The 18,336-nt window shown below is 41.6% G+C and overlaps 1 protein-coding gene across 2 annotated transcripts; it reads right to left on the reverse strand.

Annotated features, from left to right (window-relative positions):
- Nucleotides 1–1,834: 1,834 nt before the first annotated feature.
- On the reverse strand, nucleotides 1,835–17,765 carry LOC129841447 (neurotrophin receptor-interacting factor homolog). Of its 2 annotated transcripts, none has more exons than XM_055909713.1 (6): nucleotides 17,255–17,765; nucleotides 16,726–16,856; nucleotides 12,937–13,110; nucleotides 9,016–9,177; nucleotides 8,582–8,693; nucleotides 1,835–3,237 (listed from the first exon to the last, which is right to left on the reverse strand). In XM_055909713.1, the coding sequence occupies exons 1-6, from the start codon at nucleotides 17,535–17,537 to the stop codon at nucleotides 2,285–2,287; spliced, it is 1,815 nt and encodes a 604-aa protein (XP_055765688.1). In that variant the 5' UTR covers nucleotides 17,538–17,765; the 3' UTR covers nucleotides 1,835–2,284. The 2 variants fall into 2 exon arrangements, with proteins under 2 accessions (XP_055765688.1, XP_055765689.1); XM_055909714.1 differs by lacking the exon at nucleotides 17,255–17,765 and adding an exon at nucleotides 16,978–17,223.
- Nucleotides 17,766–18,336: the final 571 nt, after the last annotated feature.

The raw sequence follows: 18,336 nt of genomic DNA on the forward strand, positions 1-18,336 counted from the left end.
GCTCCATCCTTGACTTCTAGCCATTGTTTGGAAGTTGTTGGGATTGTGTGCTGTGTTAAAGGCTAGGTACCTCTCATGGTGAACACCCATCCTGACCCTGTCTGTATTGGTGGGGTAACCATGAGGTAACTGAGGAAGGCTAGACCTAGAGTTTCTATGAACGCAGTCACAAGGCATTAAATAATATCCTGAAGGAGAAGACAGACTTGCTGATAAACTACCACCAGGGGGGTCTCCCACCACTCTCTGTGAAGGCTGAAGCCCAGGGTGACCTGCTCTGTTCATCATGTGGTGTTTATCATAGGAACAGGAGGGTCTATCTCTATCAGCCCCAGGCCCAGCTTCAGACTGGATCCTGACTGGAGCTTCTGTCTATCTGATGACCACCAGGACTGAGGTTGTTCAGTCCACCTGTCCACTGGTTGTGTTCTCTGTGGTGGTGGAGTCTCTGTCCCTTGCGGTTGGGTTCTGGTTCTGACTCGGGAAGGAAAAGCAATGGCTCCTGATCCAGCGTCCTGATCTGGGGTCAGGGTTTGTGACCAGCCACTTCATAGGTCCAGTCTCTCCCACCAGCAACACCGGACTGCAGACTGTATACACAAATGGGCATTTCAATGTAAAAAGACCCATGAGCACTGATGTGACATTCATAAGAGCATGTCAAATTGAGTGTCAAATGAATGCTAAGAGTATATATTTCTTAAATTAAGGCATATATACATTTTTCAAACATTTTCCATTGTAAAAAATGTCAATGGGCAGAGGCTTTGATTTCTCGCCAAACAGATGGAAGAGACAACATCTCCCAGAAAAAAAGTCTTCAGGTTTTGGAAATACATCAAACCACAATCATGTTGAAAGTAAAGACCCCTGCTAACTAACATCAACACTTATATTTTGTTTTTGATAACTTTTTCTGTACGTTTAAGAAACATTGACTTGTAATTCCGTTAGCAAAACCCCACATATCTTTTGGATATTTTCTAATTTCTCTCCCTCATGAGGAGGAAGGATAATGAAAGTTCACAGAAGTTACAAGTAAAGGTAGACCTACCATTAGTTAGTGTTTTTACTGATATCAAGTTTATGAATTAAGGGATTTAGACTTGTAATTCTGTTTCCAAATTGGTAATGGATTAACTGCAATTAAATTGGCTACAATTGGAAATCACAGTAGTCACACACCACAGTTAGGTCTCTTGCTACTGTTCTTCTATCCACTGGCATACTGTTTTATCTTTCTGTCATCTGGTGGTCAAAGCAAGACTGTGAAAACAGTCTGGACCAACCCACCCTCTCACACACTCTCATCTCCAGTTATTGTCTCCTCTCCTGTCTCCTACCAACTACCCTCTTTCCATTTACTGTTACAAGCATCCTCACCCAGTGAGCACCAAGCGAAACCGGACGTCTGTGGATGTGGAAAACTAGTTGAAATTTGGTCAGCCCGCCCTTCTGAAATTCTGTTACCAAACAGTTGTGTTTTTGTAAAATATTCTGTGGAAATTGTTCAAATTATTCCTTATGCATAGAGTTGTTTGTTCAACTTTGAAATCAATGTTTTTTGTTTTGTAACATTTTGATGTGGAATTGCCCAAATTGAACAGAAATGCATAAAGGTTTATATAAGACACATGCCATTATAAAATGTTAACCACAGTCAAGCCCTATTCTAACACTGTGATTCAAGTACCCAACAATATGGATCCATTGGAGTTTATCAAGAAAATGTCCATATGTGTTGATTCAAGAACTAAGTATAATGTTTTGGTTCGACTGAGATAACGGAAACTCAGTCCCTGCAATGATACAAAAATAACCAAGTCAGACAGCACAGAGTCAATTTTGTATTTAATTTCAACAACACTCACAACTTTGAAGTACATTACTTTTATTGCACAAAACGATACGTGACAAGTAGAATAACTGTTCTCACTATGGTAACACTTTCCATTTTCTGTAAATCTGGTACCCTCGCTTTGATCAAATTCATTTTAGAATACTTTGGATAAGATTCAACATAACACACATCTTTACTACTTTATATCAAGTACACATGAATTAAGGCACTATCCTCATGTCACTATAAACACCAGCATCAATTTAAAAAAGGGACATACTTGTCACTCTTAATCAGTGAAGCGTTTTATCACACCAACCATCACCATATCTACTCTCCCTCATACTAATTCTTTCCCCAGTTCACTTCATCCAGTTGAAGTTCTCTGTACATCCAAAACCAACAAAATTGACGACAAACTAACTAGTTTTACATTACATTTCACTATACATGGGCCGTGTGCATTTTCTGCTGGTGTATCCTGAGGTAGCTCCTCTCTGAGAACCTCTTCCCGCAGTGCGTACAGGCGAACGGCCTCTCTCCTGTGTGGATCTTCAGGTGCATCTTCAGCTGGTGCTGGTGGGAGAACCTCTTCTCACACTGGGGACAGTTGTAGGGTTTCTCCCCTGTATGGACCCTCTGGTGCCTCTTCAGGCTGGACGAGTGTGAGAAATTGGCCCGGCATAGGTGGCAGCCGAATGGTTTCTCCCCCGTGTGCATCCTCTGGTGGATCTCCACCTGTTTAGGGAAACTGAAGGCTTTCCCACAGAATGAACACGGGAAGCGCTTCTCCTTGGCGCTGCCACCTTTACTGATTCCATCTCTACTACTCTCATTTGTCAATGGGCTTGTGTAGCCATTTAGTGTTGAGGCACTGGCATTGTCTGAGGTCTGGTTTAACATAAGGAGAGTGTGAGGAGGATGAAGGCCAGGGAGTGTCTGTGTTGTCGCAGGGTCCAAGTTCCAGTTGATAGATCCTATAGAAGGCAGGCTGAAGGCAGCACCTGTTAGGGGGTTAACCTGAGGCCCCATCAGTCTCTCTGAATCACGACTATAGGAGCAGGACGGAGCATCGCTAGCCGAGTCTGTGTCTGTTCTGTCCTGCCGCATACGGACACCTCCCTGTCCCCGCAGACCAAGTCTACGCCTCACCCTTGTCTCAACCAGTCTGTTGTCATGGAGACTAGGTTCAGTTGTTTTGTGTTCGACTCTCTGTTTCTGGTTAACAGTGTTGTTCCCCAGCCCAGAGCTGAGGATGCTGTCCCATCCACTGACCTCCACTATGTCATCTCTGGTCCTGGCCTGCTCAGTGATGTCATCCCCCTGGCCCTTGGCTGCACCCGTCTGGGTATCCAAGATGGCTGCCCAGTCTCCTCTGTTATCCTCCAGCCAATCAGCTGCAGAAAGGGGTTACAAAATAGACTTTTAAACATGGCAGAGAAAACTACATATGGAGAGAAAAAAAAGTTAATTACCTGGTCAAGTTCATACATTGTAATGTGTGTTTTTTTAGACATCAAAACTATGAAATAAAACATATGGAATCATGTAGTAAACAAAAAAGTGTTTAACAAATCAAAATATATTTTATATTTGAGATTCTTCAAATAGCCACCCTTTGCCTTAATGACAGCTTTATACACTCTTGGCATTCCCTCAACCAGCTTCACCTGGAATGCTTTTCCAACAGTCTTGAAGGAGTTCCCACATATGCTGAGCACTTGTTGGCTGCTTTTCCTTCACTCTGCGGTACAACTCATCCCAAACCATCTCCCACTTGAAGAAACATTAAAAGTTCTTGAAATGTTTCGCATCGACTTACCTTCGTCTTAAAGTAATGATGGACTGTTGTTTCTTTTCGCTTATTTGAGCTGTTCTTGCCATAATATGGAATTGGCCTTTTCCCAAATAGGGCTATCTTCTGTATACCCCTTCTACCTTGTCACAACACAAATGATTGGCTCAAACCCATTAATTTCTCTAGGATAGGGGGCAGCATTTTCACGTTTGGATGAAAAGCATACCCAAATTCAACTGCCAGCTACTCATCCCCAGAAGATAAGATATGCATATTGTTAGTAGATTTGGATAGAAAACACTCTGAAGTTTCTAAACTGTTTGAATCATGTCTGACAGAACAGAACTTAACAGAACTTATTTAGCAGACGAAATCCCGAGGACAAACCATTCAGATTGTTTTTTTGAGGTCACTCTCTTTTCAATGGATTTTCATTGGGAATACATATTTCTAATTGACCTTCTTGCAGTTCCTACCGCTTCCACTGGATGTCAATAGTCTTTAGAAATTGTTTGAGGGTTTTTCCTTTGTGTAATGAAGAAGTACGGCCATTTTGAATCAGGGTCACTTGTTGTGTCCTGTTTTTAGAGGCGCATGACCAGAAGGCTAGCTACAGTTTGTTTTAATCCTGTATTGAACACAGATCATCCCGTCTTCAATTTTATCGATTATTTATGTTAAAAAATACCTAAAGTTGTATTACAAAAGTAGTTTGAAATGTTTTGGCAAAGTTTACAGGTAACTTTTGAGATATTTTGTAGTCAAGTTTCACAAGTTGGAACCGGTGTTTTTCTGGATGAAACGCGCCCAATAAATTGACATTTTGGATATATATCGACGGAATTAATCGAACAAAAGGACCATTTGTGACGTTTATGGGACATATTGGAGTGCCAACAACAGAAGCTCGTCAAAGGTAAAGCATGAATTATATTTTTATTTCTGCGTTTTGTGTCGCGCCTGCAGGGTTGAAATATGTTTCTCTCTCTTTGTTACTATGGTGCTAACTCAGATAATAGCACCGTTTGCTTTCGCCGAAAAGCCTATTTGAATTCTGACATGTTGGTTGGATTCACAACAAGTGTAGCTGTAACTTGGTATCTTTCATGTGTGATTTATTGAAAGTTAGATTTTTATAGTCATTTATTTGAATATGGCACTCTGCATTTTCTCTGGCTTTTGGCCAAGTGAGACAGTAGCGTCCCGGCTAAACTCAGATTTTTGGATATAAATATGAACTTTACCGAACAAAACATACATGTATTGTGTAACATGAAGTCCTATGAGTGTCATCTGATGAAGATCATCAAAGATTAGTGATTAATTTTAACTCTATTTCTGCTTTTTGTTACTCCTCTCTTTGGCTGGAAAAATGGCTGTGTATTTCTGTGGCTATGTACTGACCTAACATAATCGTTTGGTGTGCTTTCGCCGTAAATCCTTTTTGAAATCAGACATGTTGGCTGTATTCACAACAAGTGTAGCTTTAATTTAGTGTCTTTCATGTGTGATTTCATGAAAGTTAGATTTTTATAGTAATTTCTTTGAATTTGGCGCTCTGCATTTTTACTGGCTTTTGGCCAGGTGGGACGCTACCGTCCCACATATCCCAGAGAAGTTAAGAAGGAAAGACAATCCACAAATTAACAAGGCACACCTGTTAATTAAAATGCTTTCCAGGTGACTACCTCATGAAGCTGGTTGAGAGAATGCCGAGAGTGTGCAAAGCTGTCATCAAGGCAGGGTAGCTATTTGAATAATCTCAAATATAAAATATATTTTGATTTGTTTACCACTTTTTTGGTTACTACATAGTTTTGATGTCTTCACTATTATTCTACAATGTAGAAAATAGTCAAAATAAAGAAAAACCCTGGCATGAGTAAGTGTTCAAAAACTTTTGACCGGTAGTGTACATTTTATTGATTTCATCTAATGGAACAATTTTTTTTTAAATTAAAGAATAAGGGTCATCACACAATAATTATATATTTTTTTGCATCCCATTGATCTTTTAGATAGAAATTATTCAACAATATTGCATTTTAAAATGAAGTGCCCTTTAATATAGAGCACATAAAAATCTGATTTGCTTATATGAATAAAGACATTTCTAGCCCGTGTCAAAATTCAGCATTTTGACATTTCCCTTTGTGCATTTTAACCCACTTAACCAACATTTCTATACGTTTTCACCCTCATTAAGCCCTAGTTATTGTTTTGCTTTGACAAAGTAATTACTGAAGATTATTATTTGTTTCATGTGATTTTTACCTTAATTTTAAGGTAAAAAATACCCTAATTTTAAGGTAAAGAAAACATTATTTTCAAAAAACATTGAACATCTAATCGTGAAATCATAGTGTAAAATCAGGTGAGCTGGTTATTCTCTTTATACTCTGAGCGGATCGAGCATAACACATAAACCCTGTTACCTATAGATAGACAAAACATTTCTAGACTGTTTTTTTCTTGAAGCTTGCATTTAATTGCCCCTTCCTGTTGTACACAAGCGTCCATACCCACGTCGGGCAGAAATGAGCATTTGGATCAGGAAAGTTTCCTCTCAAGACCTCTACAAGCCATAATGCTGAATAGAATTATACTTTACCTGTTGTCCGTGTGGTTGGTCCTTTTGCAGGTTGGAATGTATATCATTTGTATTTCTGTTTTTTATTTTCAATACTGATGCAATTTGCACGTGACAAACACTTGCACAATGTGGCCGAGCATAACCGAACGGCAAGCACTACCAGCAGATTGCGATAAAACGTGCTTCGGTCGACTACATTCGGTTACATTCGGCTATTGTCTACATATTGTGTATCACGTGCAATGTGTTAACTGATTGAAAATACAAGCGACAGAACCTACCGGCGCCACAAAAAGTTGAGTAAACAACACTTCCCTCTGGATATCTTATCTCCACCTCCTACTGCCAAAAGGACCAACAGCATAAACAACCGGTAAAGTAAGTGTAAATATAATTTTATTCAACATTCTGCCTTGTTGAGACAATTTCTTTAAGACTGATATCCATGGAGCAACCATGGTAACAGTCTAAATTTTAGGCAACCATTCCCTGTCGCAAGGGGATTCATGGCTGATTTAAGATTCATTTATCAACCCTGTTACTTTATTTGGCACTTAATAGCCTTTTTTAAATTTAACCATTTTCTTAAGGGTAAAAAATGACATGCCACTTTGTTTAAGAGCAGAGAAAACCCCCTAAATTATATTTTTTTCAACTTGAAATTTGATTACTTTTCCTAGAGTTACCCCAACATTAGAAAAAGTGAAACATCACCTTTGTTCATATTTCCATGAAAGCTGTACACCACTAGGGTACAAAGATTGTCTTAGGGTCATCTTTGACCCGGCAAGTTATAAAATAATTTACACACCAGAAAAACCACAAAGACACACACAATGAGAAATGTAGATTATGTGTGCTACTGTTTGAACTCAGCCAGCAGCTCCTGAAGAGGAAGATCACCATGGTTGGCACAGTTAGAAAGAACAAGTCTGAGCTCCCCCCTGCAATCCTCACAACAAGGGGGAGAGAGGCCTTCTCATCAAAGTTTGCCTTCACCCCCATCACCACTCTAGTTTCTGACCTCCCAGAGAGGAACAAGAATGTGGTCCTCCTGAGCACACTGCAAAAAACAGCTGAGATCAGTAATTGTGAGGACATTAAGCCAGCCATCATCCTGGACTACAACCACCACAAAGGAGGCGTGGACAACCTGGACAAGGTGATTGGAACTTACAGCTGCAGGAGGATGACTGCCCGCTGGCTCCTGGTCATCTTCCATAATATCATTGATTTGTCCTCATACAATGCCTTCGTGATATGGAACAAGATCAACCCTATCTGGATGCCTAATAAGCGGAACAAGAGGAGGGAGCAGCTGGAAAAGGCACTTGTAACCCCATACATTCAAAGAAGGGAGCACGTCTCCACACAGCAGCCTCTGCAGCGCTTGTGAAAGCTGTTCAGGGGTCTGAATCCTGATCCACCTGAGGCTGCAGCTGGGGCAGGCAAGAGGAGGAAACAAATACTATGTGCTGCACATGTGAGAAATACATTTGCAAGGTCCATGCACAAACACTTGCATACTGTCCTACATGTGATAATTAGAGTTGATTGATTTATGTTCTTCATGTTTTTGTATCTATTATCTTATTTTATTCTTATTTATTGTTGTTGTTTATACATCTTGTGGGTGGGGGCAATGGTTAAAAAAATGGGAGAAGACTAGTATTTTGTAGTTGAATTCCTCATTGTACAGTATATAAGAATATATCACTATGTTGCCAAAACGGTTCAAGACGTATTGTTTCCCTTCAATAAAATGCATTCAAAACTACTTTCTGCACATTTCTGTTACTTTCTTAGGCTTAACAAGTGCTATCTCTTGCTGAAAAAAGTATGTTTACACCTATGCAGTACCTTTAGCAATAATAATAATAATAATAAAACTCTACTTTAGTTAAGAAAACAAGTATGACAGGTGTGTTGTAATAAAAACGAGTGGTGTCCACTGATTAAATGCAGTCTTTCTGCATTGTCAACAGGGACAACCCAGATATTCACAAAGTTTGTGATGAATGACAGGTTGTTTCTTCATGCAAAATAGATGTGGGGTTTAAAATTCAATTAAGATGCTTTATTTTAGGGGTTTAGTGAAGGCGGGTAATTTCTTACTCTTAGTACAAGGGGATTATACAGAATGTATAACACAAGGGTTAATAACCTCTTGAGATGGAAAAAAAAAAAAAAAAAAAAGTGTTTATTTAATTGAATATGTGCTCTTTATTTTTACACCAATTTACACTACTCAAAAGCCACCTAATTGGTGGAACGACCTAATAGCCAGAAGCATCACTATTCCCATTGAAGAGCTATTACTGTATGTAGGCTATATGTATTTCTTGCTTACCTTGCTCCCCCATCTTTAGTCCACTCAGCAGAGCAATGCTCTCTGGTTCATCTTCTATTGTCTCCTCTTTGACCAGCATCAGATCAGGCTTCCCATCCTCCATGTCTACTGACTGTAAGAGGTACAGAAAAACATTGTGTTGGATCAAGAAATCTGATATGAGCAGCTTCTGATTGGGAAATGAGGGATTGCTATGAGTACTATGCAAACATGTTAGTTGATTTGATTACTTGAGGCTTTAATGGTTTGATAATTCAAAAGACATGGTCCCACACTTAAGACAAAAAGTGCTGATCTAGGATCTGTACATATAATCTTATTCATTATGATCCAAAAGGCAAAACTGATGCAGATTAGCACTCATACTCTGAGAAGCTTTGTGGATTCGGGTTCTGACCTAATACCAGTCAGACAGTAGTTCACAGTGGGCTCACCTCAGTGAGACTGTGTGTGGTCCTGTGCTGCTCAGCTGGTTCCTCTGTAGGTTCAGGAGGAGGTGTAGTCTGGTTGTCCTCCATGACCATAGTGCCCTCAGGGTTCCCCAGACTCTGCTCACACCCCTCCTCCTTCACCAGCACCATCTCTGGACCCTCCTCCTGGAAGAGACAGGTGATAGCCTCAGGTTACATATGCACCGGACATTTCTGGAAGCATTTTCATTTATGTGACATTTGAGAGATGAACCAGACCCATATGCATTGGGTGCATAACCTGATTAGGCCGTCCACCCACGGTGCTCAGAATGACAGAAATCACATTTAGACTATGGTAATTCATTTCAACAGAACGTGCGTCCTTCTTACCGAATTCCGATGCGCACTTTGAAGACGTTAGAATAACTGTCCACATGTACTTTTCTTTCAGCCAACAAGACGAGTAATGAACAGCAGAATCACTAGCCTATGTCAATCTACTACACACCACAGTAGAAAAGTGTACCTATTCTATTGGTCAGCTTGTCGTTCTGTGCGAGAAAGAAACAGCCTATTCCAAACAGACTTTGGGACAGTTGTGGGACAAAAGATCCCAAATTCATACAACAAGTAGGCCAAGGCTACATAAGAAAAACATTAAATCGCAATGAGGCTGATACATCAGATGAGAACGTTTACCTTAAAATGTTGATAAACTATTACACTGCTCAAAAAAATAAAGGGAACACTTAAACAACACAATGTAACTCCAAGTCAATCACACTTCTGTGAAATCAAACTGTCCACTTAGGAAGCAACACTGATTGACAATAAATTTCACATGCTGTTGTGCAAATGGAATAGAAAACAGGTGGAAATTATAGGCAATTAGCAAGCCACCCCCAAAAAAGGAGTGATTCTGCAGGTGGTGACCACAGACCACTTCTCAGTTCCTATGCTTCCTGACTGATGTTTTGGTCACTTTTGAATGCTGGCGGTGCTCTCACTCTAGTGGTAGCATGAGACGGAGTCTACAACCCACACAAGTGGCTCAGGTAGTGCAGTTCATCCAGGATGACACATCAATGCGAGCTGTGGCAAAAAGGTTTGCTGTGTCTGTCAGCGTAGTGTCCAGAGCATGGAGGCGCTACCAGGAGACAGGCCAGTACATCAGGAGACGTGGAGGAGGCCATAGAAGGGCAACAACCCAGCAGCAGGACCGCTACCTCCGCCTTTGTGCAAGGAGGTGCACTGCCAGAGCCCTGCAAAATGACCTCCAGCAGGCCACAAATGTGCTTGTGTCAGCATATGGTCTCACAAGGGGTCTGAGGATCTCATCTCGGTACCTATTGGCAGTCAGGCTACCTTTGGCGAAAACATGGAGGGCTGTGCGGCCCCACAAAGAAATGCCACCCCACACCATGACTGACCCATCGCCAAACCGGTCATGTTGGAGGATGTTGCAGGCAGCAGAACGTTCTCCACGGCGTCTCCACTCTGTCACATGTGCTCAGTGTGAACCTGCTTTCATCTGTGAAGAGCACAGGGCGCCAGTGGCGAATTTGCCAATCTTGGTGTTCTCTGGCAAATGCCAAACGTCCTGCACGGTGTTGGGCTGTAAGCACAACCCCCACCTGTGGACGTCGGGCCCTCATACCACCCTCATGGAGTCTGTTTCTGACCGTTTGAGCAGACACATGCACATTTGTGGCCTGCTGGAGGTCATTTTGCAGGGCTCTGGCAGTGCACCTCCTTGCACAAAGGCGGAGGTAGCGGTCCTGCTGCTGGGTTGTTGCCCTCCTACGGCCTCCTCCACGTCTCCTGATGTACTGGCCTGTCTCCTGGTAGCGCCTCCATGCTCTGGACACTACGCTGACAGACACAGCAAACCTTTTTGCCACAGCTCGCATTGATGTGCCATCCTGGATGAACTGCACTACCTGAGCCACTTGTGTGGGTTGTAGACTCCGTTTCATGCTACCACTAGAGTGAGAGCACCGCCAGCATTCAAAAGTGACCAAAACATCAGCCAGGAAGCATAGGAACTGAGAAGTGGTCTGTGGTCACCACCTGCAGAATCACTCCTTTTTTGGGGGTGGCTTGCTAATTGCCTATAATTTCCACTTGTCTATTTCATTTGCACAACAGCATGTGAAATTTATTGTCAATCAGTGTTGCTTCCTAAGTGGACAGTTTGATTTCACAGAAGTGTGATTGACTTGGAGTTACATTGTGTTGTTTAAGTGTTCCCTTTATTTTTTTGAGCAGTGTATTTCTTCACATTATAAGCACAGCAATGTGCACAAGGCAGTGTGCAAATTTCCGTTCCATAATGCAATTAGCGGGACAACACAAGTCGTCAAAAGTGCAACGCACATGAGCGTGTTACAACAGTTTTGAAATCGCTATTAAAAAGAGCTACTGTTTTTAATTCTCAACTGGTAATTGAAGCGCGCTTCCCATTCGCCATTCAGCGCATCACACACCACTTGCAATGTGAGCTGGAGGCATTATGCTGTTTGAAACATTAACGTTTTACTTCATATTATGAGGCAATCTTTAAGTGTATTTTATTTAGTAAGAGTATATTGGTTATAAAGCACTGTTGGGTGTATGCAGAATAGGGCGAGATCAGATGTGATGTATACTAAAGAGAGTCTCAATTAAAGTGTTAGAATGAAAAGTCCCATTTTGTGTTTATTAAACAAACAAGTGTTAAATACACCATATGAAAACCACACATACACATGTCTTAACAAAATATCTGCATGAACTTGACGAATTGCATTCATTTTCTTTTGAATGTAAGTAATGAAATAGGCATTTGTGACCATCATATAGCTTACACAGTACAAACACAATATGGTAACAGATTTTTAGGCTTATATATCACACAATGTCTGGATGCAATATTCTACCCAGGAATATTCAACACTGAAATCTGTTACTCTCTGTATTCCAAATGCATCTGTGGATCTTTTATGCTGACAACAATGACAATGAATCTTTGTCTTTAATGCAGGATTTGATCTAAATGTCAGAAGACCTTTCTCCCATGTGGACCTTCAGGTGCATCTTCAGGTTACCAGCCTGGGCGAAGCGCATGTGACACTGGGTACAGCTGTAGGGTTTTTCCCCCGTGTGGACCCTTTGGTGCCTCTTCAGGGTGCAAGCCTGGGCGAAGCGCATGTGACACTGGGTACAGCTGAAGGGTTTCTCCCCCGTGTGGACCCTCTGGTGAATCTCCACCTTCTGGGGGCAGCTGAAGCCTTTGTTACAGAACATGCAGAGGAACCGTTTCTCTTTACTATTGCCTGATGTGGCGCCCCCTCCCGGAGCCTTCGCTCTAGCCCTTTTGTTTGAGTTCAATACCTGATCGAAAAGGACGCGACCGTGTGAATCTGAAGGTGCCATCGACGTGGACACTGGGTCGCAATCCCTGAAAGTGAGTAAAGGGGAGTGGGTCACGACATTTTGATTTTTTCCTATGCTTTCACTATAGTCTAAGAAGTCACGAGTGTTGCCTTGCGAGTTTCCTTCTCTTAAATGAGTCATGTCTGCATTCCATGTCAGAGGTGCGTCACCCTCCACTTTTACAGTCACTTCATCTATGACTATAACCTCCCCTTTCTTATCTAGGGACCCTTCAGAGTATACACTACCACTGTACCGGTCCATTTCCCCTCTCATTGGATTAGTCTGTGTATCTAAGCCCACAGGCATGTCACCAGGTATCATCTCTGTCGCTGTAGCATATGAACAGGACGGATCATTGCCAGCCTGTAACGCATCACCTGTGTCCTGATGGGATAGAATCATCCTTGGGCTACCATAAAGTAAATACTCTGAGCAGGGAGCAGGAGGACAGCCCAGTTGCCCCAGCCCCATTAAAGTCTCGGTGTCTGTCTCTGACTTGAGGGCGGCGTTCGGCGTTCCACTGACCTCCGTGATGCTGCATCGGGTCCTGGGCTGCGCTGGGGCGGTGGTGGGGTCCTCCGTGGCTACAGGGGGCGCCACTCCAGCCGCTGCTCCAGTCTGGATGTCTCTGCTGTGCCGCGGGTCCTCCTTTCCTTCAGACTTCTCCAGCTTGACCCCAGGACCTGCAGCATCTGCATCCTGACACAAGAAGTATGTGTTTTTTAATGGGCTTCACACTTATATCATCAAATTCATGAGAACGTGGTCAAATAAGATATACAGTATCTTCATAAAGTATTCATATCCCATGACTTATTCCACATGTTGTTGTGTTACAGCCTGAATTCAAATGTATTAAATTGATTGTTTTTCTCACCCATCTATACACAATAGACCATAATGACAAAGTGAAAACATATTTTTAGAAATGTTAGCAAATTTACTGAAAATTAAATACAGAAATATCTCATATGCATAGGTATTCACACCCATGAGTCAATACATGTTAGAGTCACCTTTGGCAGCGGTTACAGCTGTGAGTCTTTCTAGGTAAGTCTAAGAGCCTTGCACAGCTCGATTGTACAATATTTGCACATTATTATTTTTTTAATTCTTCAAGCTCTGTCAAGTTGGTTGTTGATCATTGCTAGACAGCCATTTTCAAGTCTTGCCATAGATTTTCAAGATGATTTAAGTCAAAACTGTAACTAGGTCACTCAGGAACATTCAATATAATCTTGCTAAGCAACTCCAATTTATATTTGGCCTTGTGTTTTAAGTTACTGTCCTGCTGAAAGCTGAATTTGTCTCCCATTGTCTGTTGGAAAGCAGTTTGAACCAGGTCTTCCACTAGGATTTTGCCTGTGCTTAGCTCTATACCGCTACTTTTTATCCTAAAAAAACTCCCTAGTCCTTGCCGACAAGCATACCAATATCATGATGCAGCCACCACCATGCTTGAAAATATGAAGAACGACACTCAGTGATGTGTAGTGTTTGCTCCAAACATAACGCTTCGTATTCAGGACATAAAGTTATTTTCTTTGGAGATATACAGTGCCTTCGGAAAGTATATAGACACCTTCACATTTTCCAGATTTGTTACATTAGCCTTATTCTAAAATGTATATAACATTTTAAAAATCCTCAATCTACACACAATACCCCATAATGACAAAATAAAAACAGGTTTTTAGAAATACCTTATTTACATGATTATTCAGACCCATTGCTATGACACTCGAAATTGAGCTCAGGTGCATCCTGTTTCCATTGATCATCCTTGAGATGTTTCTACAACTTGATTGGAGTGCACCTGTAGTAAATTAAATTGGACATGATTTGGAAAGTTACACACCTGTCTATATAAGGTCCAACAGTTGACATGGATGTCAGAGCAAAAACCAAGCCATGTTCTCAAAGGAATTGTCTGTAGTGTTCAGAGACAGGGTTGTGTCGAGGCACAGATTTGGGGAAGGGTACCAAAACATTTCTACAGCATTGAAGGTCCCCAAGAACACAGTGGCCTCCATCACTCTTAAATGGAAGAACTTTGGAACCACCAAGACTCTTCCTAGAGCTGGCCGCCCGGGCAAACTGAGCAATCAGAGGAGAAGGGCTTTGGTCAGGGAGGTGACCAAGAACCCGATGGTTAGTCTGACAGAGTTCTAGAGTTCTTCTGTGGAGATGGGAGAAGCTTCCAGAAGGACAACCATCTCTGCCGCACCAACAATCAGGCCTTCATGGCAGAGTGGCCAGATGGAAGCCACTCCTCAGTAAAAGGCACATGACAGTCCGCTTGGAGTTTGCCAAAAGGGACTTAAAAGACTCTCAGACCATGATAAACAAGATTCTCTGGTCAGATGAAACCAAGAATGAACTCTTTGGCCTGAATGTCAAGCTTCACTTCTAGAGGAAACCTGGCACCATCCCTACGGTAAAGCATGGTGATGGCAGCATCATGCTGTGGGGAGGTTTTTCAGCGGCAGGGACTGGGAGACTAGTCATGATCGAGGGAAGGATGAACGGAGAAAAGTACAGAGAGATCCTTGATGAAAACTGCTCCAGAGTGCTCAAAAGCTGACTGGGTGATCAGAAGCTCAGACTTCCAACAGGACAATGACCCTAAGCACACATCCAAGACAACACTGGAGTGGATTCACAACAAGTCTCTGAATGACCTTGAGTGGCCCAGCCAGAGCCCGGATTTGAACCCGATCGAATATCTCTGGAGACCTGAAAATAGCTGTGCAGCAACACTCCCCATCCAACCTGACAGAGCTTGAGAGGATCTGCAGAAAGGAATGGGAGAAACTCCCCAAAAACAGGTGTGCCAAGCTTGTACCGTCATACCCAAGAAGACTCAAGGCTGTAATCGCTGCCAAAGGTGCTTCAAAGTACTGAGTAAAGGGTCTCAATACTTAAGTAAATGTGATCCGTTTAAAAAATACACAAATTAGCAAAAATGGCTAAAACCTTGTTTTTGCTTTGTCATTATGGGGTATTGTGTGTAGATTGATGGGGGGGGGGACAATTTAATGAATTTTTGAATAAAGCTGTAACCTAACAATACGTGGAAAAGGTCAAGAGGTCTGAATACTTTCCGAAGGCACTGTGCGTTAGTGCCTTACTGCAAACAGGATGCATATTTTGTTATATTTGTATTCTGTACAGGCTTCCTTCTTTTAACTCTGTCATTTAAGTTAGTATTGTGGCGTAACTACAATGTTGTTGATTTATCTCCAGATTTCAAATTTCACACCCATTAAACTCTTAACTGTTTTAAAAATCACAATTGGCCTGATGGTGAAATCCCTGACCAGTTTCCTTCCTCTCAGGCAACGGAGTTAGGAAGGTTGTCTGTATCTTTGCAGTGACTGGGTGTATTGATACATCATCTAAAGCCTAATTAATTACTTCACCATGCTCAAAGGTGCCCTTCTTTGCGAGGCATGGAAAAACCTCCCTGGTCTTTGTGGTTGAAAATGTGCTTGATATTCACTGCTCGATTGAGGGACCTTAAAGATAATTGTATGTGTGGGGTACAGAAATGGGCTAGTTATTCAAAAATCATGTTAACCTCTATTATTGAACACGGAATATGTCCACGGAACTTATTATGCGATCTGTTAAGCACATTTGTACTCCTGAACTTATTTAGGCTTGCCATAACAAAAACTTGACTCAATACATTTCAGCTTTTAATTTTGTATTAATTACTAAAATGTTCTACAAACAAAATTCCACTTTGACATTATGGGGTATTGTGTAGAGATCAGTGACACAAAATCTAAATGTAATACATTTTCAATTCAGACTGTAAGAAGTAAGACACATCGGCGAAAGTTATTAAAGTCTCATTTGAACTACAACTCAGCAGCCTTGTTAGCGTGCCTGCTCAAGTTGAGGACTTACAGGACGATAAAAACCTATAAATTACAGTCCGTTTGATGTGCTTTATATTAGATTACGCTGGAGCTTTTTTACTGAACATTGCTAGCCAGTACTTTAAAAAAATGCTAAACGTAATTTTTCGGCTTTGTGCTTCTTCTTGGTTGTCAAATACGTTGAAAACCGGCATAGGGTAAGTAAATGACCTCAGATACACATACATTTTAATATATATCAATGTAAATTTTAAGCAAATTCGTAACCTACAAAACGAGGGACCATGGCGTAGTGGATAACATTGTTGAAAGGAAGTCTTTCAAGCTCCCCTAAGACAGATAGCTGAGGGGAGCCTTTCTGAACCAAACGGGCCACATTTGATTTACAAAGTGACTGTCATTTTTAATGCAACACTATTACACTAACCTCTATCATGATAACTTGCTGGGTTGAAGTTCCACTCCCCTCATCAACAGTGATTGGTTGGTCATCTCTCCATGCATTGTGTCCCACTGGCTTTACAAAATTGATTTGGCCTCCAGTGAGATGTCCGCCACCTGAAAGAGTGATTGAGGAGATGAGGTGGTTTGATAAGCGACTGTCAATGTTCAACAGTATATTCCCACTATTGACAGTTTTGACACTGTCTAGAATTGGCAAGAATATAAGAAGACTCACTTCTCATAACTTCTTGATATTCTATGTATTGATTGATGTATTATATTCCATGCATCACATTGTTTTCATTGAGTAAATAGGAAATACAGTAAATCAAGACCTGGTTAGAATATGAAATTGTGTCTTTGCAAAAGATAGCTAAGTATACTATTGCATACTATCCTAAACCGGACCGAATTCTGGGTAACACATCTGGACACAGAGGGGAACGGGCACTGAGCTACTGTATATATGAACGGCGACAGGCCGCGCAGCCTCGGCCTTCTGCAAAAAGTACCTCTTGCCATTCCTCTGTATTGGTCGAGAATCTTAACACTGTTGGGTCGACTGGCGAGGACGCGCTCTCGCATTGTCCTGTCTGCGCGCTCCCGTGCCACCTTCAGTTCCTGAAGCTGTAATTTCCTCCGCAATGCCCTGTTCTGTTTCTGGCTTTCAGAAATTTCCAAACGAAACACTGCATAGTCGTCATCTACGAGTTTACAGATCTCTGCCACTGCTGCATTCGCTAGCACCTCCATGATGGAGGCTATTTGAGTGTGAAAAACCATACAGTTAGCCATTGTTAGCAGCTAGCTATCGTTACCTATAACATATATCAACCAAGTCCTGTCTCCAACGCGAATTAAAGACTACATGGCGTAAGTATGTGATGCTGTGTAGTTAAAATAATAATATTTTGTGCTCCATGGCGTTAATAAACGTCTAAATAACAACAATAAAAACGCTAACGTGGAAATTGTTCTTGGTCACTGTTCACTTCCGTTTACAGTGAAGAGAAATGTTATTGGTTGGCGTCGTAGCGCAAAGGGTGTGCCTAAATGAAAAGCGTATGCGCGCTGTTCTTCTTCGATGAGGTTTAACGGCGGTTGGCATCCAAATATGTTGCATTACCGCCACCTACTAGACTAGAGTAGAACTCACTTATACTTTGCTTAAAAAATGTATAAATACCCTTTCATCTGACACTACAAATGTAATAAATAACACCACCCTACTCCCCTATTGAAATATATTTAGTCCTACCTCAGGCCAACAACCTGAAATGGGACATCACCACTTAACACACCCTGTAACTCTTCTGATGTCAAGTCTTGCACACCCAAATACCTCTCTGCAGCTGCCACCACAACCTCAATTTTCTGCGGCTTACGTTCCACCCCTGCAGTACAGTTGATAACCATTGCTATAAGTGCAAAAAAATCCAGTCTTACTGAAACATTTATCACTTGTTGACATACCCCTCTGTACTGGTACAGTTCTACTACTCACACCACTCCTCTCAGGATCCCTCCCCCTTGACCCATTTTCCTCTACTTTCTTCACTGCCTCAGCATAAGACAACTTCTGCACTACTCTAAC

This window comes from Salvelinus fontinalis, chromosome 42, assembly GCF_029448725.1.
Source record: "Salvelinus fontinalis isolate EN_2023a chromosome 42, ASM2944872v1, whole genome shotgun sequence".
Taxonomy (NCBI): Eukaryota; Metazoa; Chordata; class Actinopteri; order Salmoniformes; family Salmonidae; genus Salvelinus; species Salvelinus fontinalis.